The following is a 27442-nucleotide window of genomic DNA, read 5'->3' on the forward strand; positions in this document are numbered from 1 at the left end:
CAGAGATTTTTACTAGTCTAACATCTCATGTTTATTGCTCTTTGCTAGTCACCAGGTTAGGTGGCACATGATGTTTTTGTGTGAATAAAGGAGTAAAAAAAGCTCTCGGGTGCATTGTTTTTCTCTTCTGGGTATGAAGTTTCAGTCAAAGGGGTATTTGCTCAAACGGGTAATTAACACCATCTGAGTGCAGCCATACTCTCTAATTACTCCCTTGATTGATACTTGCTCCACCTTGGGGTATTCCCTCAGACACTATGGAACCATGAAGTTGCAACTTATGCAATGAGAGTAAATTTTTTGAGGCCCAAGTCTCTTGGTACAGCAGAAAAAAAAATATTACTGCATCAGTGGTATGACATTACTAACTAGGTATTGAAAGTGGTGATAGCTAACTCTGGAAATCAGTGGTTGGTCAAACATCGGCGAGTGGTTGCAGGTCGTTGGCGCATTAATTTTGTAGGTTTGGTTTTTATTTTTTGAAGCACCGAGAGGACCAGAGGAGATTTGTGAAGAGAAACATTTATAAAGCCAATGCATGGTGTGAAGATTAGGCATTTGCACTGTCTCCCTGTTGCAGAAAAAAAATTTGCACCCGCCGCAATGGCTCGGTAGTTGGGGCGCTCGGCTACTGATCCGGAGTACCCGGGTTTGAAACCCACCGCGCCGGCTGCATTTAGATGGAGGCGAAACGCAAAGGCTCGCGTGTGCTGTGCGATGTCGGTGCACGTTAAAGATCCCCAGGTGGTCGAAATTATTCTGGAGCCCTCTATTACCGCACCTCTTTCTTCCTTTCTGCTCTCAGTCCCTCGTTTATCCCTTCCCTCAAGGCACGGTTCAGGTGTCTGCCGAGATGCGACACACACTGTGCCCCCCCCCCCCCCCCCCACCCCCCCCCCCAAAAAAAATGATTTTTTCATCGGCTATAGCAGTGAAAGAAACGAGTTTCTGTGATTTTCTTCTGAGATTCAGCCATGAGATGGCTGGTGTAAATAAGAAAACTGCTAGGAAAAATGAAGGTGTACTTTCATGTGAAAGAAAAAAACAAACAGCACGGATTGGAAATGCATTCTTGATATTGATTTAGATTTATCTTGTCCTTTGCTGCACACCTATGGCCAGGAAGCCCACTGTTTTAAAGAAGAGGAAGTGTGTCTGGGCGTGAAGACTCTTCAGGTTAGCCACGAGCCAGACTGCCTTTGGAGTGACTATGGAGGTTTGAGATCCCCTCTTGATACACCCTTTTTTGTGTTCATTGTTTGCACATACGTTGTGGAGCATCAAAACTGCAGAAATTTCTTGAGAGCAGGTTTACAAGCAGAGATGTAGGCTTTGGATCAGGTAAACTGCTAACCCTAAATAAGCTGCCTTGATTTTGGCCTTGTTTGTGGCCAAGACTAGGATACATCGTGCTTTTGTCCAGCCGCCACAGTATCTATAGAAAATGGGATTCCCTTGTGTCTGAACCATAATGCCTGAAATTGAGATCTGCAATGTATGCTTTGGTTGGTGCGAATTTTATTTTCTGACTGCATTCCTATGTCATGAGAAAAATTCCTGTAACCTGCACCATCGTTTTTTTATTGCAGATCAGGCTACCATCACGCCAGGAAAAATTTACCCCTTTTAACTGGAACAAACATGATAACATTCAAATGACATGAGACTACATACAATGGGGCTCAACACAAAAGGAATTCATAATTTCAGTTCAGGAGAAAATATGCGTTCATTAAGCTGTCAAAACTCTGCAGCAATAATTCTTTAATGAGAAAACTTAATACAGCACCTCAGCGCTAAGGTGTTCTTACAGAAGGGGCACTTACAAAAACATAACACAGGTGCCCAGTAACAAATGTAAGCAAAATATGGGTTGGTTTTCTAGGTTTCATTTGGCTAATTCAACAAGTTTCTTGCATCAGGTAGTGCAATGTTTCATGCAACACCTTGCAGATTTTAACTGCTTGACTTTAGGCAGGACATTCAGATTGCATGCTATTGTATGGGCTGTAATGGCATTACTTTTTAAGATAAGTGACTGGGATTTACAATGGGTGCACTATGTGATTTGTTGCAGAATGAGCTAGTTAAGAAGCGCCTCTTCCTCAAACCTGATGATGATGATGTGCCTGAGGAGTTTAGGGATGCTCCAGCCCCAGAAGAGCCAATGGCTGCCAACTGCATCTCTGTTGGCACCCAAACGAAAGGTTAGTATTAGTTCATTGTCATTGTTCTGGTTAAGATACGTTAAGGCATCATGCAGCCTGGTTTTGTTGTGAATGATCATAACTTAGGTGAACAAAGGCTGAGTCCAACTGGTAAAAGTGGTTTGTCGAACAATTCCCAGTTAATTCCAGATGAATCTGGTTGATACCAGTTGCCCCAATTTAACTCTCCACTGACCCGTATAATTCAGTTTCTGCTCAGAGGGAAGGACTTTCTCCATATAGGGCATTTTCTCAGCACACAGTCAAAAGTAATTGAAAAGCAGCAAGAGATATTTTATTGATTTTTTGGAACCTAAATTATTATATCCTTATTGTTCAATATTGTAGCCAGTGTTTACACTCTGGGTTTCAGGAGGACATACGTGCTAACTTTCATGATTAACTATAATTCACACACCAATCGTAAACATAGATACCAATCTATCATCCACAATACTGCCTAGTTTTAATGATGCAGCAACTATAAAGGTTGTTTAATGTGTAACGTACATATGCGGTGCCTACAGCCTTGCCCAACATTATGAAGGCCACTCAATTCATGAATTGCCAAAGCTAATGCTGGCTTAGGCTGTAAGGCTTGATATGTTACTGATACTGCCACAACTTCACCACATCTGCGCTTCTAAGGGCGCTCATGAAATGGCCTGCTTGTGTTTGATGAGGGCTGCACTTGCAGTGCACCACCTGGGGTTCTTTAATGTGCAGGTGGTCGAAATTTCCGGAGCCCTTCACTACGGCGTCTCTCATAGCCTGAGTCGGTTTGGGACGTTAAACCCCCATAAACATAAACATAAACAACACTTAGCAGTGCATGCCGAAATGCTTCTAAACGAAGCTAAGTCAAGCTAGTTTGAACAAAAAAGAAAAATAAATGTTATATTGAAAGAGTATGAAGAGTTCGATCCTCAACAACTCTGCATAGTAAGTAGCGTAAGTTGTTGATTATACGATCCGTTTTTTCCGAAAGTGTGAGTTTTGATAGAAAGTCAGCGAAATACAAGGCAAAGAATGCATTTCTGTGCTATTCATTGTCAAGCTGTGTCTTCCTCACGCAACTTCTGTGTGTAAGCCCCTCTGCTTTTGTTATCAAAAATGCAGGTTTCCTTCTTTTGACTTTTGTTTTAGATATTGGCTCACGAGGAACTACAACACGCCATGCGGCAGTGGCACCACCTGACATTCTTGGCACGGAAGCAGGACTTGACCTGGACGTGAACCCATTTGTGCGCTACCCGCTGATTGTAATGAACTGCGTCCTCTGGGTCCTGGGCCTCGTTCTTTTCGTCGGAGGCCTGTATGCTTACATTGCCACTGCATCACGAGCCAGCGTTCCAGAACCATCTGAAGGTGTTCTGAACATCTACAGGTAGGCCCAGAACACTGAACTGAGGCAGACAAAAGTTAAATGAAGCTGACACTTAATGTGACAATATATGCACAGAGAATGCTCCAACTCAATGCAAGGCTCAAGAGTTAAAAATAAGGTGAACAGCAGTTACAGTCTCAGAATATCTGAACTTCGAGAACATTTATAATGAAATTTATCTGCAGAAAGTAAGCACAACGAAGATAGTCTAGAGGAAGGAGGCAGAAGGCAGTTAAGAAGAATGAGCTGACATATTGTAAAAGAAAGCAGGTGAACAGTGAAGAAAGAGGCAATTGATTGGCAGTTGGCAATTGATGCATGCTGATTTTAGCAAAGCGGCGATTATCATTGCCCTGCTTTTGGAGGGGTGTTCCCGTCAATCTATCCTTGCAGTTCAATGAAAAAAGAGGAGGCTGAAGCTACCTTGGGGAGACGGCATCCTTTCTCTTCAACAATGTCTCCTCATAACCACGTGCCTCATAAGTATGGCATAAATGTGTTGGAATGGAATCAATGGCAGCTGATGCTCACAGTGGCAGCATGTAGCCTTGGGCCTGCCATATGCCACCCTTAGCAGCTGAGCTAGCAGTTTGGAGATACCGAGGAGGAAATTTAGTTTTCAGCATTACAAGGGACCTATTTTTAACGCAACAGCGTTAAGGCTGCCATTCTGCAGAAAATCCAGTGCTGTCGTTGGCATCTGCATTGTGGGCGAAAAATCCACACGACCATGTGGCGTCATCACAACCTGTCCTGCCCACCATGGTAGGTGGCACTTAAGTTAATGACTGGTCGTGAGAGGTTGCTAAGGAAGAGCAACCTTAGTCGCACGTGCTCCACCGGTGGCAGCACCTGCCATCGCAGGGCAGTGGCACATCGCTTAATTGCTGCACCACTGCACCAGGAGTGGTGTGAAGACTCCTAGGGATCTATGAATGTAAAGAATGACCAATTCCCCATATATGGGCATTAACCCTTTAACGCTATCGTGCCATACCCTTGCACTGACATTGCCTTTGCACTTTATAATTCTGCTATAACTGCTGCTCACCATATGAATAAACATGTCTTGTTGAATGTTATGAACGCACATGCCTGTAAGTGACAACAGTTTGTTGGTGGTTCACTGCATGCAGTCAGGTCGTGGTGCGCATGGAGATGACGGTGATGATTGTGGGTGGTCTGCTGGTGGCGCTGTCGTTCTGCGGCTGTGTTGGGGCGCTGCGCGAGAACACCTGCCTGCTCAATACCTACTCATCGCTCATCACGGCCCTGCTGCTGCTCAACCTCATCGTGGGCCTGTTGGTGTTCTCACTGCCCGCACAGCTGAAGCGCATGCTGCGGAACACGCTCACCACACGCCTCATCCTGCACTACCGGGACAGCCCTGACCTGCAGCACCTCATTGATTCCATACAGGCAGGCCCGGTTTCATTAAGCATGCTCAACAAAACATGCTACTGGGCTAATAATGTTGGATGCCTTGGTAGGGAGGAGCCATTGTAGTAGTGTATAACAGGAATACTAGACACAGAAAAAAAGTTGAAGGGGCACTCATGTAACCTTACACAAGTTTCAGCATCAGCTTTGAAGGGTTCAGGCATGCGCGCTGTGGTCATGTGAAAGGGGTTTAGTGAGCTGCAGCCCTATTTAAATACCTAAGGAGGCGCAAGTTGGAATCCCCAGTTGCATTTTAGTTTGGTTTCACAGTTAAACCAGGCTGGCAGTGGGGCCAAATTTCATTGGAGATGAAATGTGAAAGTGCTCATGTGCTATATGATGTCGGTGCATATCAAAGAACCCAAGATGGCTAAAATTAATCTGGAGCCCTCCACTACGGTGTCTCTCATAGCTCTTGTGCAGCTTTCGGACGGTAAACCCCACATGCTGCATCGTACCGAACCAACTCGTACCGTACCGTACCGTACCCTACCGTACCGTACCATACCATACATGATATGTAACTTATCAGCTATCAGTGCTCACCCCTTTGTGCTCCTCGTATTAATGTTGCTGCTACTTGTAAGCTATAGAGGCATCCATGTGATGACATTACTTGAATGTGTCCTCTTCATCAGTTACTGTTAATTCAGTTTCTTGATTGCCTGTCCACAGGAGGACCTGCAGTGCTGTGGGTTGTCACAGAGGAGTTTTCGGGACTGGAACAGCAACATGTACTTCAACTGCTCAAGGTCAAATCCAAGCAGTGAACGCTGCTCAGTCCCTTACTCTTGCTGCAAGCGTAACAGCTCCCAAGAGGTGTGTAAAGGCTTGTCTGAGTATTTTGTTAACCTAAGTAATTGAGTTCATAAAATGCCTTCGAGGAAACACAAACATCCTTGCCATAAAGCTGTGCAACAGTCATGTTCTCATAACTGCTGTGCCAATAAAGAGGTGAAATTTTATTCTGCGCTATTATTTATACTTAATAGCACTAACTAAAAAGCCACTACCAGTGACTTATTCTAGCTGGTTGCAGATTGTGTCAGGTGCTACTGATACTGAACCAGTGAAATATGATAGGCTTTGTCAGAGCTGCTACTAATTTAATATTACTAGATTATAGTTTCAGAAAATATGGCCACTATCAATTCGTATACTGCAGTGAGAAAGTGCGGAATCTATATATGCAGAGGATTTTATTTTCGTCCTCGTGAAACCTTATTTTGAAATGGGTTTGTATTGTGGTGCTTGCACTCCTTGTACTGTGTGGGCATTTCAAGAGTGTCAAGAATGAATCTCAATGAGGGCAATGCATCTGTAATTTTTTTTCTTTTTTTTGTAACTAGAAGCGAATTTATTGAATATCATTGTTGTTTTCTAACAACTATATTTGCTTTTTTGTTACTTGCAGTCTTTGTAGGATATTGTGTCTTTGTTATTTCTTTCTCTATAGAACAATATTAAGTTTCTTAGTTTAACTAGCAAAGCTTCACAGATTTACTGAGTGCTTCAGGCAAGTTTTGTTGGAGTTAAGTGCTTCAGACAGTGAAAAGTATAGAGGAGTCATTGTTACTCACAATGCCAGTAGCTGTGGTAATGTCTACAGTGCTAGAACAAGGATATGCATATTTATATGCAGGTGCTGAATTTGAGCTGCGGTCAGGGCGTGTTAAACAAGACTGATTATGATGCCTGGTTTGCCGTCTACACTGGCAACTGCGTGGATGCAGCGCATCGATACATGCGTGAAAATGTTACCATCATTACGGGAACTTGCCTCGTCTTTGTCATCCTGCTTGCTTTTGTACAGATGGTCACACAGGCACTGGTTGACGAAATATTCATAATCCGGCGCATCTACGAGAAGATCTATGACCGCCTTTATGACATCCGTGCCAGCGTCGAAAACAGTGTGGAGTGATGCCCAATAAATACTCAAACACTTGATGTGGATGCGCATGTTTTGTGATCTCTTTTTCCATTGCTTTTTATATTATTCACACACGTGTTACCACCACTAATCAGTGTTACCACCTTTCTTAGTGCTGCTTTGGTCAACATAATTGCCACCTGCTGTTTGTTGCTTTATCTTTATCGTTATCTGTCTACATGAAGAGCTACTGATGAAACCCAAATTGTTCTGGTGGTCATACTTGCGTCAAAGGAATGCTGGGATAACTTCAGAGTAATAGCTTAGCTTAATATATATGTTTTGCGAGTGTATATATAGTTGCTGAAAAAAAAAGCAGCAGCTTATATTCTTTTCATATGATAACCAAGCATACTCACTGTCTCAACTTCATAACTACTTGTGTAATTGAGTCAGTGTAGCATTACTGAAATTAAAACAAAATTCATAGTTCGCGCTGTAAGTGAAAAAAAAAAAAATGCCTTTCGCCACTAGGTGGCGATAGAGAACATTTAATACTCGATATTTTTGTAGGTGATACGCTCTCTACTTAGCCGTACTCGAGGAGGCAGCAAGCACGTGATTAGCGGTAACTGCACGCTAGTTCGCGTGCGTGCATCTATCGGTTCGCTTTTTGCCCGGTTTTTTTCATCTCTACATCCTCATGCTCGCAGGTGTGTTGTTGCTCGAGCTGACAACTCTGTCCCGTGGTTGGGCGTAGGGGCGATTGAACCGCTGAGGTCGCAAATCACTGCCGCACCTGTCTGTCCATCTGCAGGATGACTGTTTTTAGCGCTCCAGTACTGGCAGACCTGTGGATTCCCGCCGCCGTCATGGTACTGGGTGGTTTGCTCGCTGGCATTAGCAGGAAGTTGTCGCTGATCGCGAACTTGCGACTCAAGGTGAGCGCTTCGTTTTCCTCTTCGGCGCGCGTGCGCTTGCATGCGTCCGCGCGTGTTTCCCGAACTGCTGGCGTTGTTCTCGCGATCCGAAACTGACTGCGCTTTGAACTCGAAAAGCCCAGCTAAACCACGTGTACGTTTCGCCTGCAGGTCGACAAATCGTCTTTGCGGCATGGTGGTGATCTGGTAGCCGATGTTCTGAAGGTATGTTTCTCTATCGTTACTTGCGATGCATGCATTTCCGTACCGTGTTAGGTGATGCGTGCTTTTTCCTCCCTGATCACCTAGTGTCGACCTCAAGTTGTTTTTTGAAACAAAGTTTTTCCTCCTCCTCCTCCCAGGCACATGATGTCAAGTTTCTGTTTTGCCTGAGCGGCGGTCACATCTCTCCGATCCTAGTAGCGGCCGAGCGTGAAGGCATTCGCGTTGTGGATACAAGACATGAGGTACTGTCTTCCGCTGTTAGCATTACTTGCTACTCGTAATGGCCTTCAGGCAACCCGCGATACATTTGCTTTATAACCGCGGGGCGAACGGCGCATCGCGTATCATTAAAAGTAAAGAAAAAAAATTGTGTGACCTCGCAGCTAGAATGGTATTTGCAACTTGCTCCAATGGAAATCATTTGATTATTTATTAAACATTACACTAAAAAAAATTATTTGGAAGCTGTGGAAATTATTCGTTGCAATAGCTTTTGCTTCAGTAAACATTATTCAGTTGACGTGCTGTAACCTAGTTCACCACATTGAAACATATGTACCAAATTGTAAAGAATGATTGAAAGGCTAATACATCATTTTGATGCCACTTTGCAGTGAAACTTGGTACCTTAAACGCGTACATTGATTGTGTGATTCGAGACACCACGTGGAATAATAAGCTGATATAGCTCCAAAAACCAATGTGTTTGTGCTTGATGGGCACTTCCAGGTTTTTCAAAGTTTGTTTTCTTATTAGAATAGACTGCTTGTTCTGTCTTTTTATTTGCTTCTGGATGTGTTTTATAAATATATCTGTGGCCTTGGCCCCACTTTTCGGAGCCTTTCAGAGGCATGTGCTATTCTTCAAATAAATGAATAAATGAGAGCGTTGTTTTCTGAAAATTTCATTGGTCATGAGTGCACATTTCAAACCTGGTATCAACAAAATCAGTGCTGCTGAAAACTGCAACAACCCTCCCTAGCCAATTCCTGAATGCTGACGTGCAACCAACTTAACTGTTCCTTGTTGGCAGTCTCCAAACCAGGCTCCGCAGACTTTGACACTAGCAGCATTCCTTATGTGCCTTAATTATCTCATTTTCGGGTACTTATCATTGTTTGTACCACTACAGGTTAACGCAGTCTTTGCAGCTGATGCTGTGGCGAGGCTTTCTGGAAAGGTTGGTGTGGCTGCAGTCACAGCTGGACCAGGTATTTGGCTTTTCTGCATGGTGCATTCGAAATGTTTGCCAGCTGTTGTCTTTGCTACACACAAACCATAAGTCCTTAGCAATGTCTTCCACATTAAATGATTTTAGTGATGCAGGCTATTTTTTTTTTTCATCTTCATCAATCGACATTCGTTTCTTCACATCAAGTCAAGAGCATGGCTGGATTGGTGTATTTTGCCTTTGAGTGGAATGAGTATCAGAGGGGCAGTTTCGTGGTAGGGGTATTTTGTTAGAACACAGAGAAAAACATTGCTTATGCACACACTTACAACTTATCTTTTCATGTCTCTCCTCCTTTATGCACCTTGTTTCAGTTATGCTGTCTTGTATGATGATGATGACTGTTAGCTAGTTTTGTTTTTCATGAAGACAGGAGGTAAAATGTATTTCTGTATATCCCTACATTTTAAGTTTAATCCTCTGTTGCATTTTGTGCTAGTTAATTGCTTGGAGTGCCTTGCAAAAGACCTGTTTAAACACTGACCCTGGTACGTGTTCTCTTTTTTGCTCTTCACTTGGTACATCAGTAAGTCACAGTTGTTACAATTCGACATGCATACTCTTCTTGCCAGGATTTGTGTTCCATACGATACAAGCTTGATTGCACAGCAGATTTTTCTTGCATTGAATTTTTGCTTGTTTTGACTTTGGCTTTTTACTTAGACAGCTTGTGTAATTACTAGAAGAAGTGTAAGTGCTGGCGTGTGTTTATCCCTCGTTTTCTAACGGGGGGAAGTATGCGCAGTTGTTGCATTTGCAGGCTAGAGCTTGAGGGGTTTTTGTCCAACTTCTGTTTCAAGTTTGTTTCATCATGTTAACAGTGCGTTGACTGTTATTGCAGGGGTGACCAATACTGTGACTGCGATCAAGAATGCTCAGATGGCAGAATCTCCTCTTCTGTTACTGGGAGGGGCAGCTGCGACAGCCGTCAAAGTAAGCAGGCAAATAATGAACATTTTGTGCCCATTTCTTACTCACAGATGCTACAGCATTTTTGCCTAGAGAGGCAGACACTCCTCCGGCAGCTACAAACTATGCCATTTAATAATCCAGCTGAGCTTCACATTGTTGAACCTGAGTCTTTACCAATGCAGTGGAGATTTTGTGGGCAGAAGGCAGACTTATACCATATGGTGTGGGCTTCTCATGAAAATAACTATCGGCATAATGAATCAGCCAATCTGGGAGGGCTGGGAAGTGTCCCTGTCCAGCTCGGACCTCGAGGAGCAACGAGCCCTCGTCAAAAGAGCATGGACAGTGGCTTTTGCCAACAGTGTCCTGGATATAATCCAAGCCCTTTTTGGATTCATCATCATCATCATCTGTCATTACTCTTTTTAGAATGCTGCGCACTCTTCTGTGGGGTCATATTTGTTCTTCTTGCCTCATCCCTCCTTCCATTTGCATGCCAGCTTGCCGGTGACCCTTAAAGAGACCCGGAAACACCTTCCAAGGAGCATACATCACCTCGCTCAGTCACTATATTGTGTTGTCGTTAATTCTTGAGCCAAATAATACACTTTGATAGAGAACCTACAATCGAGTGCTAAAGTTGGTGAGCCCCTTTCGGTCACTTTTTGGAACTCATGTTCTCCTCCATGTCGTGCATCTGCGTGTGTCGGTTAAGAGTTGGCTATTGGTTAGAGTGTTTCAAACGTACCTCAGCTACCATGGCGGCAGCCAGTCAGCCGCATCGCCCTGGTGTGTCAGGAAGTGGAGCTCCTGTGCACGTCACCAGCCGGAGATGGTGCCAAGTGGGTGGGGCTGGCAGAGCCGTACCAACCTTTCAGCGTGCAAAAAGTGACAAGAGGAGAGGGAAAGACGCAAAGACACAGAAATTCCAATTTTTACTACAAATAACTCAGCTTCTAACAAAAAGATTTAAAAAAAATTCTTGCTGGAGGATATTCGTGAAGTGGCATCCTTTAAAATCCAGGCATACTACAACTTTATTGAGATCCCCTTTCAGAGCCCCTTCAAGAGTCAGTTTTGGTGATAAAGAAGGAGAAGCAGGCCAGAAGGGGATTTCTTATGCGTGCCTCCGACCTTTGCTAATTGGCAGGAGGTGGAAGTTATCAAGAAAGTTATTAAAGGAGACTATTCCTTGTACAGTTAGCTTTGTAGACATCCTTGCTTAAAGTATGTGGGTAGTAGAGGTATCTTCAGTTGAAAGGGAATGTGTTATTCATATTAAACCAGTTATCAGTGCCTAAGCATGAGTGGAAAACACACTTCTTCCCATGGTTGTTAATAGTTTTCCTCTGGGCAGACAATGCCCACAATACGTTTTCAACTTCAGTAAAGAAGTATCAACAGAATTCATTCCTGCATGCAGACTGACTCTCCACTTTCCTATTTGCAGCTCGAACATTATCTTTCACCTCACTGCATTAGGTGGCGCATGCCACACTAATTACTGCTGCTTTTTTTTTTTCTTTGCCCACACTTCAGGGGCGCGGTGCTCTGCAAGACATCGACCAGTTATCCCTCTTCAAGTCGCTTTGCAAGTTCACTGCTACTGTGACGACGGTCAGGGACATTGTCCCTACCCTGCGGACAGCCCTGCAAAAGGCGCAATCTGACACACCAGGTAGTTTGACCTCATGTGATCTCACTCTCTTCATATTTTCCTGTCTATGACCTGAGGTCTTCAGTTAAGCTTCTGATCAAGCTCTCTTTTTGGAAATTTTATCGTCTCTTGATGGGAACCATAATTACAGTTGAATTTTTGCAAAGTGCACTCTGTGGCCATGGCATTCTCGTCTTCTGCAGTTAGTTTTTTTAGGACTCTCTGGGTTCTTGACCTAAAACGAAATGCAAAAAAGCTAATTGAATTTTCAGTTGAAACTATATTTTTAGTTAGTGAAGTCAGTGCTGTGCTGGATGCTGATAAAAGTGGGCCGTAGTTACTGTGGTGTTATACTTCATTAACTTTATTTATAAAGTAAAAGCAATTGACATGGTCTGCTGTGTAACTACTAGTTGTACTTTCTGGGTTTCTGGCAGCATATTTTTCTTCTTCTTATGAAATATGGAAAAAAATGAATACAGTTGTCAATCTTGTTGAGCACTTATGCAGTTCCCCTTTGTTTTATAATTAAGGTTTGATAAAATGTTTTTTTTAAAAATAAAATGACTACTAAGGATGCGGCAGGTGTACTATATGTTTTTAGGTAAAGTGAGTGGTGGTACTATCATGTGTTTGATGTGGTCAAAAACTGATAAAAGGCCTATCCTTGCCAGCTTTAGATATGGTGTACCATCATTTGGACATTTCATGTTATCAGATTGGTTGACGAGGTAAAATTCTGTTTATAAATGACACCTTTCTGAAACTCATTGCTATTCCAGACAAAAGAAACATGCTTGCTAAAGTCACTTGTTTGCTCTGTTTTCAACATTTGTGATGGTCATTGTGGAGTAAGAGGAGCTTTGTTGGTTTATATTTCGGCCCTTGTGCACCCTTAATTGTGTACTGCGGTAGCTTCTTCACGCAAGAGCTGACGTAGCGACAAGTGGCAGTGAAATTTCTAATAGCAGCCTCCTTTTTCTGTTGAAAAAGTGATTCACTTGTGTTGTTTTTATTTCTCTGAGACTATGCAGGAGCTAGAAAATGTTATCTGTGCATCTTTGTTTTCACTTTCCATAACCTTAGTCCTTACTTTAAAGTGGCTGACATTTAGCTACTAATCTGTAAAAGTCACTGATCATAGATTTAATTTGATGTCAGATGGTGGTCAAGGAAAAAAAAGCATCAAAACATAGATTTTGGTTTGCCAGACTGTCAAAATCATGTGAGTTGCTTTGATGTGTGTTTGGTGTGATTGGTGTGCGTAAATTACTTGTGCTTTATTATGGCCCCATAGTGTGACATCTGGTGTGTTTGTTTCTTGATGAGATTTTATTGGATAAGGTGGTGTTGTATGTTGAGCTTGGTGTTTTAATATGTATATGCACACAAATTTGTTCTATCATGGTGCAGGGCCTGTGTTTGTGGAGCTTCCAATCGACGTCCTTTACCCGTATCCCACAGTGCAAGCTGAGGTTGGCTTCAAAGGGAGGCCGGGCAGCCTCGGCCAAAAGCTAGTCAAATTGTACGCTGCCTCTTTCCTTCGTTTTATACGGGCAGTGCTCTGCGTTCAGTTTAGTTTGATATGGTGTCAATGCAAGCAGTCAAGAACTAAATTTGCCTTGGATTCTTTATCTGACTTGAGGGAATACTGCGAGGATTATTGTACAAATTTCCTTGTAAGCATCACCTGCTACTGACAGTTGGGCATAGACTGAAGGGCTATCAATGATTAAGTAACCTATTGTTTATTGACTGAGAGAGACCTGTAAAAGTGTTTTTTTTTTTTTAAGCTGCCAGTCACTACTTCACATGTTCAGATGTCGTGCACAAGGTGTGTGTTCTGACGAGTACTCTTTTTGCTGACAGGATGTACACATGCTTACACATACTCCAGGTTCTTCAAGAATAAATCAGAAACTGCTTTTTCTCTTGTGTAGATGAGTTTACTTGATGGGCTTCATTTTTTTCTTCGGAAAGAACTGTGCCGCAATCTACCTCTTTTGGATGTTGAGCGAAAATAGCCAGAAACAGCAGCTTCAGTCCGTGACACACTACTTCCATCTTGTGGCTTGAATGACAACCCACAGATGCTTGGTTTGCCAAGCACAGAGCACACATCACTGTATGTATTGTGTGCTACTGGCAGGTTGTTCCAGCAGCACCTTTCTTTGTGTTGTGTTATCTTTTGCATATTTATGGTCATGCCAGTTAGGAGTTTCACTCTATTAGCCTCTGCATCTATGTATGAAGTGGGGAAAGGAATTATTTTTTCACCTTCCTAGAAACTAGTGGACCCTCTTTCAGCATATTGGTGATGCCTTAGCTGGTGAACCATTTTATATTTATTTTTATTAAAATGGACAAATGATGTATCCAAATTTTAGCTGAACAAGTACGGATTTTTTAGAAAGAAGCATTTATAATCCTTTTTCTAGCCACTGCTAAATGTCAGCTCTATGTAAAGTTTGAGCACAAACAAGTGAGCATTCTTGAAAGTGCAATTGGCTCGAAATAATTCGAACCAAAGGGGAATGAAATTTGTTCAAAATTTCTAGAGTTTAAATTAAGGGGAGCCTTCTAATGCACGCAGTCTTGATAGGACTAAAGTACCAATTCAAATAAAACTGATGTTGAACTTTAAATTGAGCTCAAATTAACAGCAGTACACTATAAAGATTTTATACACCTGCCTTGTTAGGGATGATGTAGTAGTTAGGACTAACTAGTGTCCTCTTTTGTAATGCACTGCCCTGTTGAGTTGGCGTATTGTACATAGCACATTGGCGCTGAATGCTGCAGATACCTGGATTACTACATGCACAACCTGTTTGCTGGTGCCTTCGTGCCACGTGACGTGTCGCCACTGCCGGTCAATGTTCCCCTGGCCAAGCACTCCGAAGGTGAGTGGCTGGCATGGTCTCACGAGGTGGAGCTCTTGGGATGCCTAGTGATATTACCATACCAAAACGATTATATTATTAGGTCATTTGGAGGAGCTAGGAAGTTATTCTCTGGTCTTCCTATGTTCCAAGTGGCATTGGGCAAGTGCACTGTTCGGAGAAAGGGGGGCTCCACATCAAGGCAGGAGTAGCAAGCAAGTTGTGATAGGCGCAGTATGTGGAAGGAGGGGTGGCAGATATGGGAGCACCACCTGCCCGCATTTGCTGCTTGAAAATGGATTTCATTTGCTATCCACATTGTACAGGGTGAAGGGGCTGACATAAGCACTCTAGAATAAGCCAATTGCAAGCACAAGCAAGACCATAAATCCTGCTCTTACATCTTGAGTATCAGTTACCGTACTAATATTGTGAATTTGTTGACCTTGTCATTAATAATTCTTTTCTTGTCCCTGCTGTGTTTTGCATCGTGTGCAGTTCAGCAGTGTGCGGAGATCATTTCACGTGCCAAGCGCCCAGTCTGCATTGTGGGCAGCCAGTCCACTCTACCTCCATTGCCTGTGCAGGAGCTGAGAGCAGCTCTGGAGGTGAGCATGAGAATTCTCACATTGTATTCTTATGGTGCCAGAGTATGTCTAGAGACACTGCTGTTGCACAGTTTTATGTACTGAGTGTTGTGCTCGTATAAAATCGCATCATAATACTGTGGAACTGCCGTGGAAATGACTCAAGAATGGGTGCAAAGCAAAACATGAACTAGATGGTTTGCAATTTTTTCGGGCTGCATTTCTCCTGTATCCATGTCCAAAGTAAAGTTGTTTTAGTGTGATTTCAGAGAAGAAGAAATCTTTATTTAATATTTGGCATTACAAAGAACCGTACATTCTAGGCCGTTTATTTTCTGCAGTGTTGTATTATTGGTGTAGTTGTAATGATTTTTTTTTTGTGTTTAACTAAAAATAGCTGGTCTATTGAAGCTGGTGCTCAGGTCAGCCATGCAGGTCTGAAGGCCTGTTCTCCTGGTATTAGTAATTAACTGTTCCAATTCAAGGCAGTTCTCTAAAGTGTTCTACTGTAAAAGCTCATTAATTCAGAAATCTGGATAATTCAAACTGCCGGCTCGGTCCTAACTAACACCCATGTGAGTCTGCGGTGTCTGATGTTGGCTAAGTTGAATGCTGCTGGTCTCGCACTGTTTTATTTCAACAGGCTCCCTTAGGGAGACCGCTTCCAGGTGCGACTGACGCGGCAAGAGATCGTTGAAACAGCCAGTCAAAACCATAATTCCATGTTGCAATCACTCTTGCACCTCTGACATGTGCGTGATTCCAAGGGTGATGATGAACAGACTGCTGCACCTCTGAGAACATTCCAACCATTTAGTTTTGGTTTTGCGTTTCTGTGCTTCATGCCAGCCTACAGCAACAGCAGCTTGACCAGCATCAGCCAGCCAACCTAACCAAGCTGAGGACTGTTTCGGACGGTGATTGGCGTGTCGCTGGTGTTTTCTTTCTCACCGTTTAAGTGCTGCTGAGCCATTTTTTCTGTGTTTGTGCTTGAGTGGTGCGTGTGTGTTAAGTGTTCTGGAGAATAGCCCTCTCTGGGCACCATTCCTTTGCAGTGGTGTTGTAGCTAAGCACATTATGTATGGCATCACTTTTCTCTGAAGGGAACAAGTAAAGAAAATGTTCTGTTAGTATTGTTGTGTGCTACGGTATTTTCTTCTGTTGTTACACTATTCATAAGTAGGACTTGTACATTAATGGCATTTGCTGTTGTGAACTTTAATGTTATTTACATTTCACATAGCAGAGTTGCTTTTGTGCGGTGCAAAACTCTGTGAATTAACATTCGTCATTGTTGCAGCATTTCTGCTGGCATGCTTTTCTGAGTGCTAAATAAATTTCGAGTCCCAGCTCTGGGTTTGAAAGTGGCGTCAGACAGCTTTTCTAGGTGCATCTAAGTGCAGCAGTGATTAATTAGGATGTGGGCCTTATTAGGACTGTCATAGCGAGAGCAGTCACATCTTGCAGAAAGATGGCCAATCAACTGTTTCAAAACAAACCAGCAGCAGATGGTTTCTTTCTTACATTAAGAATGTGCATGTATGAGGCACTGTGCTCGAATCTGGATGATGCTATGAAACCTTTGGTTTCTCCACAGGCACCCCTCAGGTAGGTTGTCATCTTCTTAGGGGAGGTGTTCTTGGATAAGGTGCTGCCTAGTCCATGAGCAGTGAATTCCTTTTAAGTTATTGCTTCCAATTATTGTAGCCATGCCAGTGCATTCAGTTATGTTCAACTTCACTAGGCCTGCTTCACCTGCTTCATTGTTCAGCTTTGCCATTGCTTTCTTGGACCCGTGCCAAGTCAAAGAGGCATTGATGAAGTTTGGAGGGCCTTTTCATAGATTTTTTTTTCTCACATGTGGTTTCACCCTTCCAGCCAGCTAATTGGCATACAAACTGGTATCCCTGATCTGCAAGCAGGATCTTCGCAGCCTTTGGCCGTAATTCTAGCGCTTTGACTTGAAACATTGCTTTAAAGAGGGAAGCTGGTCTTAGAGAAAAAATTTTTATTAATGAAGTCACAATTATGAAATCTTTAGGGAACATGTATTTTTGCGTGCTGATTCCAAATATGGAATTTAATTTAATGTACAACAAGTCCTTGTGGACTTGATGCAATATGTTATGTAACTTTTTGTGGAGAGCTTTAACGAAATTTTGCTGCAGGGAACTTGCTAGAATGTATGCCGTCCGCTTGTCTTGACAACAAGCTATGCAATAAGGGTAAAATTATTATCCTGCCTATCACAGGGTTTGAAACTTCGATCTTCACAAACAGGAAGAAAAATTTGTCTTCCTGTTTCTGAAGTGACAACTTCAAAATTCTATAACTCAACTTCTATGACAGGCAGGACGATAATTTTAGCTTTATTGCATAGCTTAATGTCAATAGAAACCAATGGCATGCATTCTATCAAGTTCCCTGCAGCAGGATTTCTTGAAAGCTCTCCACAGAAAGTTGCGTAAAATATTGCATAAGTGCTCAAGAAATTGTTGCACATGTAATTAAATTTCATATTTGGAATCAGCACGCAAAAATACATGTTCCCCGAAGATTTTATAATTGTGACTTCGTTAATAAAAAATTTTTTCTAAGACCCTCTTCCCCCCTTAAACACCTGGTGGTTCAAAATGCTGCGGAGATGAAACACAACCGAAACTGTTAACCGAATTTGACCAAAGGCTGGGTGGAAAGCTTCGTTTTGATGCCTAGGCTATTAGCCTGTTATTGTGCATTAACTTTGTGGGAAATGGGGTCGTGCTCTTGCTTTTGCAGAAACTGGGCATCCCATGCTTCCTGGGGGGAATGGCCCGTGGCCTGCTGGGTCGTCACAGTGAGCTGCAGATGCGTCACTGCCGCAGGGACGCCCTGGCCCAGGCTGATGTCGTCATTCTAGCAGGTATGGGCCTTGCTGCCACCCACCCTCACCCTTTTGTTGTGTGTGTCTGTGGACCAACACTTGTTCTTAAATTCGAAAGGACAGAGCCATAAGGTGTTGTAGGTACCTTGTCTACTGTTTTTTATTTACCTAAGGTCAAATAGGCAGTGTGGTGGAATATAATTACAGTAAACAACAAAGGATGCATAAGCAAAGCTGCAGCAAAAAAGTGTTCCTGATTTTACTGTGTCGGCTATTGACTATGCAACTTTGTCCTAATCTTGAATGGCTACTCACTGCGGGAGGGCGGTTCTAGTCCTTATGTTGCATAACAAGGATAAATTCAAGAAAGTGCTAGTTCTGCGTAATGACGGGATATCTACCTTTACTGCAAAAGCTGGTTACGGAGCTGTACGTGATAAAGTGTAGACTGTGTCATGGATTTGTGGTCACATGTCATCACATGAAAGTGCTAGGCATATATATGTCTGTGCGCTCATTGCAATTGTTATCATAGCCCAGCTTGGCACGAAGTCTGTAAGTTTAAGCATTAGCAAGAGGTAGGCAGCAGGATGAAAACAGCTGCAGTTAAACCTGGATGTAACGAAGTTGAAAAAAGTGCTGTATTCTTCGTTACATCCAGCTTTTCGTTACATGCCGTTTTTGTGAGAAGATAGAAAAGGACAATGTAGAATGTAAACAAAAATACGAAATAAATGCAAATGGAATCTCCTTGAAGATGCTCACAGAAAACCACATTACTTGAAGTCATAAAAACGGAGAAATGTTCCACAATCGCGCTGATAACACGACTGCTGCAGCAGTTGCCACCACCTCTGGCGCGGCTCGCGCAATGCTGCTACTAGTAGGGCGGGGAGTGCGGGAGAGGCGGGGGACCTAAGGGCGCCGCGATCGAGCTAAAGGAGAGCATGCGCGATCGGGCCGCCGCCGGGGACCTCTTTTCCCCATGTTACCTTTCATGGTCTGCCCACCGCTGTTGCCCCAGGAAACGAGCTCGCCTTTCGTTGCTGGCGCTCTTCGCCATGCCCGCTACAGAATCCCGATTCGCATTGCTTGTGCTCCATTTTTTGCTATGCCCTATCATTTTTCGCTGGTTTTGAGCATGAACTATTGTAGTGCCACATAGTACGGTGCTCTAAAAGCGGAAGTAATGGAGATGCGCCAATGGCGCTGGAACACGACGCATTGCCTCAACTGTGGTCGCTCATTGTGTTCGTTGACATTCCTCTCGTGTCAGTTCGTGCTTTGTCGTCGTGAAACTTTTCTGCAAATTTCATAACTCAGCACAAGCTAACAGTCAGCTTAGCGAGTTCATTATATCAAGGTCAACCGCCGCTACACGTTTGTTACATGGAGGTCTCAAATACACTCACTTCAATGTGGGCGATGTTGGGGAATGAAAAAACTTTATTACATAGAGGAATTCACTATATGGAGGTTCATTACATCCATTTTTAACTGTATTGCTTAATTCAATGCATTGCGCAGCAGAGCTTAAACACTCTGCAAATTTTTATGAATACCTTATTTACTCGCGTAATTTGCACCCTCGTGTAATTTGTGCACCTTTAATTTTTTACCTGGGTTTATGATATGTGTAATGTTCAGAGACAGGTAGTCGGCAGAGTGATTCAGGGAAAAAAACTCGGGCTAATGACATCCTGGTCGAAATCAAGAAGCAGAAATAAGCTCGGGCAGGGAATGTAATGCGAAGGAAAGATAACCAATGGTCATTAAGGGTAACGAACTAGACACCAAGAGAAGGCAAGCGTAGCAGGGGGCGGCAGGAAGTTAGATGGGTGGATGAGATTAAGGAGTTTGCATGGATAAGGTGGCCGCAGCTGGCACAGCACAGGGTTAATTGTGAGATATCGGAGAGGCCTATGTCCTGCAGTGGGCATAGTGAGGCTGGTAGTGATAATTAAAAATATTTTACTCGTATATTCTACGCTCCTGGCCGTGCCAGACCACCAGCATGCATGCCAGCGCACAAGGCAGGCTTGGAAAGATTGGCGCGGCTGCACCGTTGTGTGTGTGGCTGCGAAAGGCACGAGCACTGAAGGGACAAATTGCGCGCCGTTTACATGGCTCGCTCGCGCTGGCCTTGGCTTTCCCAGACGAACGTTGTGTGCGCACCGGAATCCGAAACTACCGAACCATTTTCTGTTTAGTTTGCACTAGTCAGCAGGACCACATGCAAGAGTGTCATTTTATCGCCTAGCTGTTAGTATCTTTTTAACACTTTCAAAAGCGCTGCGACAGAGGTGTCCCCTGTCGCAGCGCTTTTGAAAGTGTTAAAATGATGTACCAACTAGCTCAATTATCCGTGTTACTCCTGTTAGTATCTGCACTTGCCTCTGACTGCTGGCTTCACGATTTTATTGTTGCGAATTCATTGCTTTGAGCTGCGCAGGCACTGTAATGCCATCTCACAGGGAACTACATAACAAGGGGGGGAGAGGGTATGTGCCTTATATTTGGAGTCAACCTTTTTTGCCCAAAGAGGGGTGCAAGTTGGGGAGGTTGATGTATACAATGCATGTTATGACGATTGTAGAGTTTTTTGAGACATGTTCATAAAATTTTCGCATAATTTGCACGCCCGCTTTTTGAAGCCTTAACTTAAACAAAAAAATGCGGAGTTACGCGAGTGAATATAGTATGTTTCAGATAGGCTGAAAAATTTAGTTGATCACATAGATGGGGTAATGCTATGGCTTGTGAAAAGGGAAATGGAGTTCCTGATGTGTACTTTTTGCTAACCTGTTAAGCTTGTTAAATGATGGTGACAAATATATTTATTATGTTGGGGAATTTTTTTAAGATGGTGCAGAGCCAGCTCCATTTTGATCCGTTTCAGGTTCGGTCTGTGACTTCCGCTTGTCGTATGGCCGTGTTCTGAGTCGCAAGTCTAAAATCATCGCCGTGAACCGCAACAAGGCCCAGCTTTACAAGGTGAGGAGCGAGGCTGTAAAGTACTGCTTTGCTGTAGTTCACCTCTACAAATCTGGGCTCTCTTATGTTTAGTGAATTGGCTTGGACACTGAGCTGTGCTTGGATACGTGTGAACTTTGACTCGTGGGTTCCTGTGGATTCCTGTTTGTTTGCTCACATTCACATTCTGGGCTCTCCTTTGTTTAGTGGATTGGCTTGGACACTGAGCTGTACTTGGATACGTGTGAGCTTTGACTCGTGGGTTCCTGTGGATTCCTGTTTGTTTGCTCACATTCACATTTTTGACTCATACTCACTTGGATTTTAACTTGGACATCACACAAACTCACTGATAAAATACTCAGATTAGCTTGAGCTGTGTTGTGAAACTTGTATTTTCACATACACTGTTGCACTTACTCGTGCGCACACAACATTCGCTGCCTATTTGTGGTACAATCCAGCTTTGGATAGGTACCCACAAAAGTTGCTTTCTAGCATTGATGTGATTTGTCTCTTCTGTTACAATCTGAAAACAGGCCAAAATTTTTTGTGACCTTTGATGGGTGCTGCAACATATTATGAAGACTCCCTGAACATGTGCCTTAAAGAAAAGTGTACAAACATCACTGTACTGATGTTCTGGTGTGGACATATTGTGAAACCTTAAAGCCTAAAGGGACGCGAGTGAAATACTATAGGTTGAGCTAGCATGATAGGTTGGCATCACGTGATAGCAGTGGGCCATTTTTACTGAAAGCAGAGCATTGATAAGCCAGAAAATTGCTTAGAAGAAAGCACATGTGGCAACTCCCCTTGTGGATTCCTGCAACTGTGCCAGGAGATGTGAATTGTTTTCCAGTCACAATTGGTTCATCGCTTTCTCATGCTGTTTTATTTCGCTATCGGCGGGAAATTACCATCGAAATATAAGGAACTGCCAGCTCTCAGTGGTATTCATGCTTGGAAGTGATGCCTTTGATCGGCCAGAGAGCTCCGATAAACTCGCATCATTAAAATGACGTCTTTCTTCGGGTTCAGTGCCTCGTGAATGAGTTTGGATATTGGGAATTTCATTTATGATTTGGTGAGCAACACAACGACGTTTCTGCGCAAAGAAGGTGTTGGTAATGTTCCCAAGGAATAACCTACCCATCTAGTATATAGTGTATAGCATCTTGCTTACGGTTTGCTATTTCTCTTTATTGTGCCCTTAAGTACAATTAAATTTTGCGCTGTCTCATACAGCTTGAGTGCTGCTTTCTAACAAAGAACTGTTATTATTGTTGATGCCTCTTTCCGCCTTCCATGCATTTCATGTTTTTGTCTTACTCTGCCAAATCAGAATTCGGATGCCTTTTGGAAGCCAGCTGTAGCCGTGGAGGCTGATGCTGGATCTTTCATGGCTTCCTTGGCCAAAGCCCTGCCCGACTACAGATGTGACCCATCTTGGATACAAACCCTCAGAGACTTGGACAATGCCAAAGAAGAAAAGAACAAGTGAGCCATGAGGGTTGTACCTCTGTCACACTTGCAAATTTAATTTCATTCGAATTGAATGGCATTAGTGCCTAATGTCATTAATCGGCTGTTACACGGAAACATTTAGTGTCATTATGTTTTACGTTCGTCATCGAACGAGTTTGGGGAACTCGTCCCCATTCGGTCTTGAACCTAGTGTATACTTTTTAGACACCAGGTAAGCAGCAGAAACAAGCAATGGGAAATAATGCGCAGAATGCCAAAGTTCAAAGTTTAAGTTATTGAGTTCTAAAAAAAATGTTAATTTTAGTGTGAAACTATACGCAGTGGAGGTTGTCATGGATAGCTATTACTATCTGTCTCAGTAATGGCCAACAGCAGCGGCCAAGCCTGAAGCATGGCCCTGCCCGCAACCATTGGCCATTCTGGCTTCTGTTTTTCTTTTTTTTTTCATTTTCATTTATTAATACCCTCAGGGCACCAGATAAGCAGCAGAAACAAGCAATGGGAAATAATGTGCAGAGTGCCAAAGTTCAAACCCTGCCCGCAACCATTGGCCATTCTGGCTTCTGTGTTTTTCTTTTTTTTTTCATTCTTATTTATTAATACCCTCAGGGCCATTGGCATTACAGAGGGAAATTGGTTGGCATTCTACTACCCCTGTCACACGGGCACTTGTAAGGCCTTAGAAATTAAGGTCCTTTGCCCCAAAGGCGCGTGACGCGCATCTACACGGCAAAGCGTCGAGACCTTTGCGATAAAGGTCCGTAGCAATAAAGGCGGCCGTCAGCGGCCTTAAAGTTGCTTAAAGGAGCAACCCACACGGCAGCGCCAGCTAGCGAGCTCAAAGAATAAAAAAATGACGCAATTTTTAGTCTTGAAACCGTAAAAAAATATCTAGTTTATCTTATTTAATGGTTAACTTTGCGTTACAGTGCACTTAATCGTGGAGGAGGCTATGACTAAAGACATCCACACTGCTAAGAAAGGACTTGAACGCTTTTCAGCAGCCGCATCGACACACACGTGCTTGCGCATCTCGCTTTGCTGTTTTTTCTTCGTTTGCTCTTTGTTGTGTGCGTGTTTTGAGTTTGCTTGTGTGCACAAAGACACAAACAACAAAGAACGCTTCTCGAACACGACGAGGAGCCGAATGGAAAAGTGCGCCTACCGTGGTCGGACCGAGAACGATGAAAAAAAAAAAGAAACTTTGTTTCAAAATATCCGTTTCTCACCGTCAGAACGCTCGTTTATTATCGTGATAGCTACTTTTTCCAACATAAACGAAAGCAGTTTTAGCTGAAGTGCTACCGTCTGCTTTAATTTCATTATGTTACTAGCACCGCTTCACACACAGCGGTGACTTTTGGCATTCACGGAGGCCGCGTTCTAGCTCTTTTGGATTTGCCGTATAGCAGCGTCGCTGTTCCTTTTCGGTTTTCCTCCTTTAGTGCAATAAGACAACTTTACGGCAAAGGCCGAGAAGAAGTCCCGTGTGACAGAGGTATACGAATGCTAACCTAACCTAACCTAGCCTAACCTAACCTAACCTCGGCACAAGTAGGCGTGCTTAGAACATTATTTCGTGTCCCACGAACCTGCAATGCAAGGATGTAGCATCCTGGATAGATTGGGAGAGTGGTTTGTAAAAGAAAAAATAAAATGCCGGGTCGCCTGCAGAACCATTACTTCACGCCGGGTTGCAATACCGGCTATGCCTACAAGAAAGAAGGGCCGAAGGTAGCCCTCGTCAGCGTGCCGAGGTTTTAATCATAGGTTTAATAATCATAATCGCAGTTTTTAATCATCATAACTGCCTTTCATTTCTGGGTTAATGAAATTCATTTCTCAGGGAAACTGTGAAGATCAGGGATATTGGCCTCCTTGCTTGATGTGGAAGATAAAGACGCTGCTGAGGTATCTGAACGTCACATGCCAGCAGAAACGACAGTGAATTTTGAAGGACTTGGTTGTAGGCCAGTTGGTAGGACATAGTGAAGAGCAAAACTGCAAAACAGGACCGGACTGAGGCAGGCGACAACACAAGGTGGTACTGACAACTGAACATTTATTCAAAAAACAGCAGAGGTTATATGAATCAGTCTGGCGTGTGGTTGATTTTCTGTCAGCCAAACTGGCAGATGTTTAAACATATGTTTGCAAGAGCATGCGTGTTCCTTGAGTAGGCCCGGAGGACATGCCCTGCCCATTAACTGTTGCAGTTGTAAAGGCTGCTATCCTACGCTGAATTGCTCAGAGATCATAGGAAGAAAGGGGCAATTGGAAAGGGAAATTGTCGAGGCTGTTGCCATCCTGGGGTTGGAGTCAGATAAGTGTGTCAGCGCGCCTTCTGTGTCTATTTTTCAGAAAGAATTAGCGTTTCTGTCAGCGTTTCACTAGGTTGTTTTTGTTTGGTTTTGCGCAGGTTAGTTGTGTCATCCTTGCTCGGTTTTGCTCCCTTTGCCGTACTGATTGTTTTCATCATGGTTGCCACTGAACTGTTTTCTCATGCTTCATCTTCGTTTTACGATTGCATGCCAGATTACACGTGCAACTGATCCATATAAGCTCTGCTGTTTTTTCAATAAATGTTCAGTTGTCACTACCGCCCTGTCTTGTTGCCTGCCTCAGTCCCGTCTTGTTTTGCGGTTTTGCTCCTCACGACGACAGTGAAGTTGCCGGTGGATCAGGCTGAAGTGTGTCGTGATCATAGCCAGCATGTAGCCAAGCGTGACTCACGACTAGTTGTTCACGTTGCAGGCTATGTAGCATGAAAGTGTGTTGTAAAGGCAAAGTGAGAAAGCGGCATTGATGTCCTAGCTATGTCAACCACTGATGATAGTTTCCAGCTTGCAAGGTACACAAAATACTGCGACAAGGGAGGACTCGTCTACCCTTCCGCTCAGCTCTATGATTCTGTGCTGAAGCTGGAGAACCATTTTACAGAATGCTTCAGCCAAAGTGAACTCCATTCAGAGAGCATCTTTGATGTGTTGGATGAACGTGGTCAGGGCAAGGCTGTGTGAAGAGGTTGGTTGCCACCTTTACGCAGTTTTTTTCCAAGGAAATTGTAAAATTTTACATCGGAGTCAGACCTCACTTTTATTGTGAAAGGAGTGAACCAGCCTATCAGACGTGAACGGGCAAAGCACTTGAAGTTGAGCCGTAGCTAAACCACTGCCACAGTTGCTTTACCTGCGGGCTTATCTCAAAAGAATATAAATAAATTTCTCATTGCCCCATTTGAAGATTAAGGGCTTCGTGTACTGCTTAATTTCAAATCTGCTGAAAACCTTTGGCCTGATGCTATGGCAGAGGAGTTACTGCATGCAAGTTCAAAAGAAGGGTGGGTGCAGGCAATTCGAGAAAAGCGAGTGAGTCACCAAATGAACTGCAAGGTAGTGGAATGCCAGAGTTTAGGGGGGGATGAGGGTCTTAAAAATTGTTTTCTATTTGTCAACATAACCTGTTGAAACTTGGCACACACATGTATCGTTGAATGCTGATTTCAAATACCCATTTAGATTTCAAAATCTCACCTGGCAAGAAATTTATAGCAAAATAACATACCAATTAGGTCATTTCTTACGGGCCTTTATGGTAGTTGCTCAGTTAAAAAAAGCTTTTTAAGAATTTGTAGACATTTCCACAGGTCCCCTGCACATCTTTAAGCTTTCCTTTAAACATTATAGATTAGCAATTAGGCCAAGTGTGGGATAATTACTGCTACATTGCTTTTTCTCTCCATTTTTGTTATTCATTTATGACCAACAAAATGAATTTATAGCCATTTCATTAGCTTTAGGATGTGGTGTGGGCCCTTGCAAATGTCTGCTTATTCTTAAGGAAAGCTTTCTTTAACTGATAAATTACTATAAAGGCTGTAAGAAATGACCTAATTGGGATATGTTAATTTGCCATATATTTCCTTCCAGGTGAGATATTTGAAATCGTAATGCATATTCACAATCAGCATGCTATGATATACCTGCGTGCTAAGTTTCAGCAAGATATGTTAACAAATAATAAAAAAAATCTCAAGACCTTCATACCCCCTTAAATTGGCAAGCATGTGTGAAGTTTCACAGCCACCGTTAGCATTGATCTGAAGCGATATTTGTCTGCTTTAAAATATGGAATAATGCAGCACGCCTTAGCCAAACTTGTGTGCTCAAAGCATACTTGCTTTTAAGTCGCGCTGGTAGTATGATGCAGGGCGTTGAATCCGCAATTGGAGCTGATAAGTTCTTGGAATCACAAAGTAGCGGCTGCTGTGCATCTGCGCTCCATGCGCTTGACTCTGCCCTGCCTTCGCACGAATGAGGATATTACTAAACCTTCATCCGCTAATGTTGAACAACATACATGATACAAGCCAGTTTACTCCGAGCAAGCACGATCTTTAGGCAATAACACGGCATTTTTATCCCGTGTACGCCTGGCATTTTTCCCTGCCTCCCTACAGTGAACACGACAGCAGCACCGCCGCCGTTTTGCGACAGCGGCCGCTTTACTCCAGCCTGGCCAGTGAGCACACTACCCCTATTCCAGTTCACTGTACCCACGCGTCTCTGCTATGTCGGCCATATTGTTGTTGATGTTGTCCACATACTATGGCACATGCCCACATAGGGGGATTGGCCAAGAATTGGGGGGCACAGAGAGTTTTTGAGGTAAATAATGCCTGGACGAAATTAAAATGAATGGTAAGGACGGAAGAAGTAAACAAAAAGAAACAACGAAATGAAACGGGAAATGCATAACACTCGCAGGAGATCGAGACTGATGTTTATAGCCGAGTAG

The 27442-nt window shown here is 43.3% G+C and overlaps 2 protein-coding genes across 2 annotated transcripts in view; both read left to right on the forward strand.

Moving 5' to 3' along the window:
• Nucleotides 1-898: 898 nt before the first annotated feature.
• On the forward strand, nucleotides 899-6989 carry LOC144111299 (uncharacterized). The gene is made up of 6 exons (XM_077644550.1): nucleotides 899-1216; nucleotides 2078-2207; nucleotides 3354-3594; nucleotides 4731-5013; nucleotides 5710-5853; nucleotides 6677-6989. The coding sequence occupies exons 1-6, from the start codon at nucleotides 1211-1213 to the stop codon at nucleotides 6956-6958; spliced, it is 1086 nt and encodes a 361-aa protein (XP_077500676.1). The 5' UTR covers nucleotides 899-1210; the 3' UTR covers nucleotides 6959-6989.
• A 507-nt stretch (nucleotides 6990-7496) lies between these two features.
• Nucleotides 7497-27442, forward strand: part of LOC144111017 (2-hydroxyacyl-CoA lyase 2-like) — a 29691-nt gene continuing 9745 nt past the window's right edge. Inside the window, exons 1-13 of the mRNA XM_077644101.1 lie at nucleotides 7497-7620; nucleotides 7725-7848; nucleotides 7999-8052; nucleotides 8190-8294; nucleotides 9185-9263; nucleotides 10125-10216; nucleotides 11735-11873; nucleotides 13266-13377; nucleotides 14655-14755; nucleotides 15233-15342; nucleotides 18100-18223; nucleotides 21084-21178; nucleotides 22503-22657. Of these exons, the coding sequence (XP_077500227.1) occupies nucleotides 7726-7848; nucleotides 7999-8052; nucleotides 8190-8294; nucleotides 9185-9263; nucleotides 10125-10216; nucleotides 11735-11873; nucleotides 13266-13377; nucleotides 14655-14755; nucleotides 15233-15342; nucleotides 18100-18223; nucleotides 21084-21178; nucleotides 22503-22657 (1289 nt within the window). The 5' untranslated portion in view covers nucleotides 7497-7620; nucleotide 7725. The remainder of the gene's footprint in view (nucleotides 7621-7724; nucleotides 7849-7998; nucleotides 8053-8189; nucleotides 8295-9184; nucleotides 9264-10124; nucleotides 10217-11734; nucleotides 11874-13265; nucleotides 13378-14654; nucleotides 14756-15232; nucleotides 15343-18099; nucleotides 18224-21083; nucleotides 21179-22502; nucleotides 22658-27442) is intronic.

Source organism: Amblyomma americanum, chromosome 11 (genome assembly GCF_052857255.1).
Source record: "Amblyomma americanum isolate KBUSLIRL-KWMA chromosome 11, ASM5285725v1, whole genome shotgun sequence".
Lineage (NCBI taxonomy): Eukaryota > Metazoa > Arthropoda > Arachnida > Ixodida > Ixodidae > Amblyomma > Amblyomma americanum.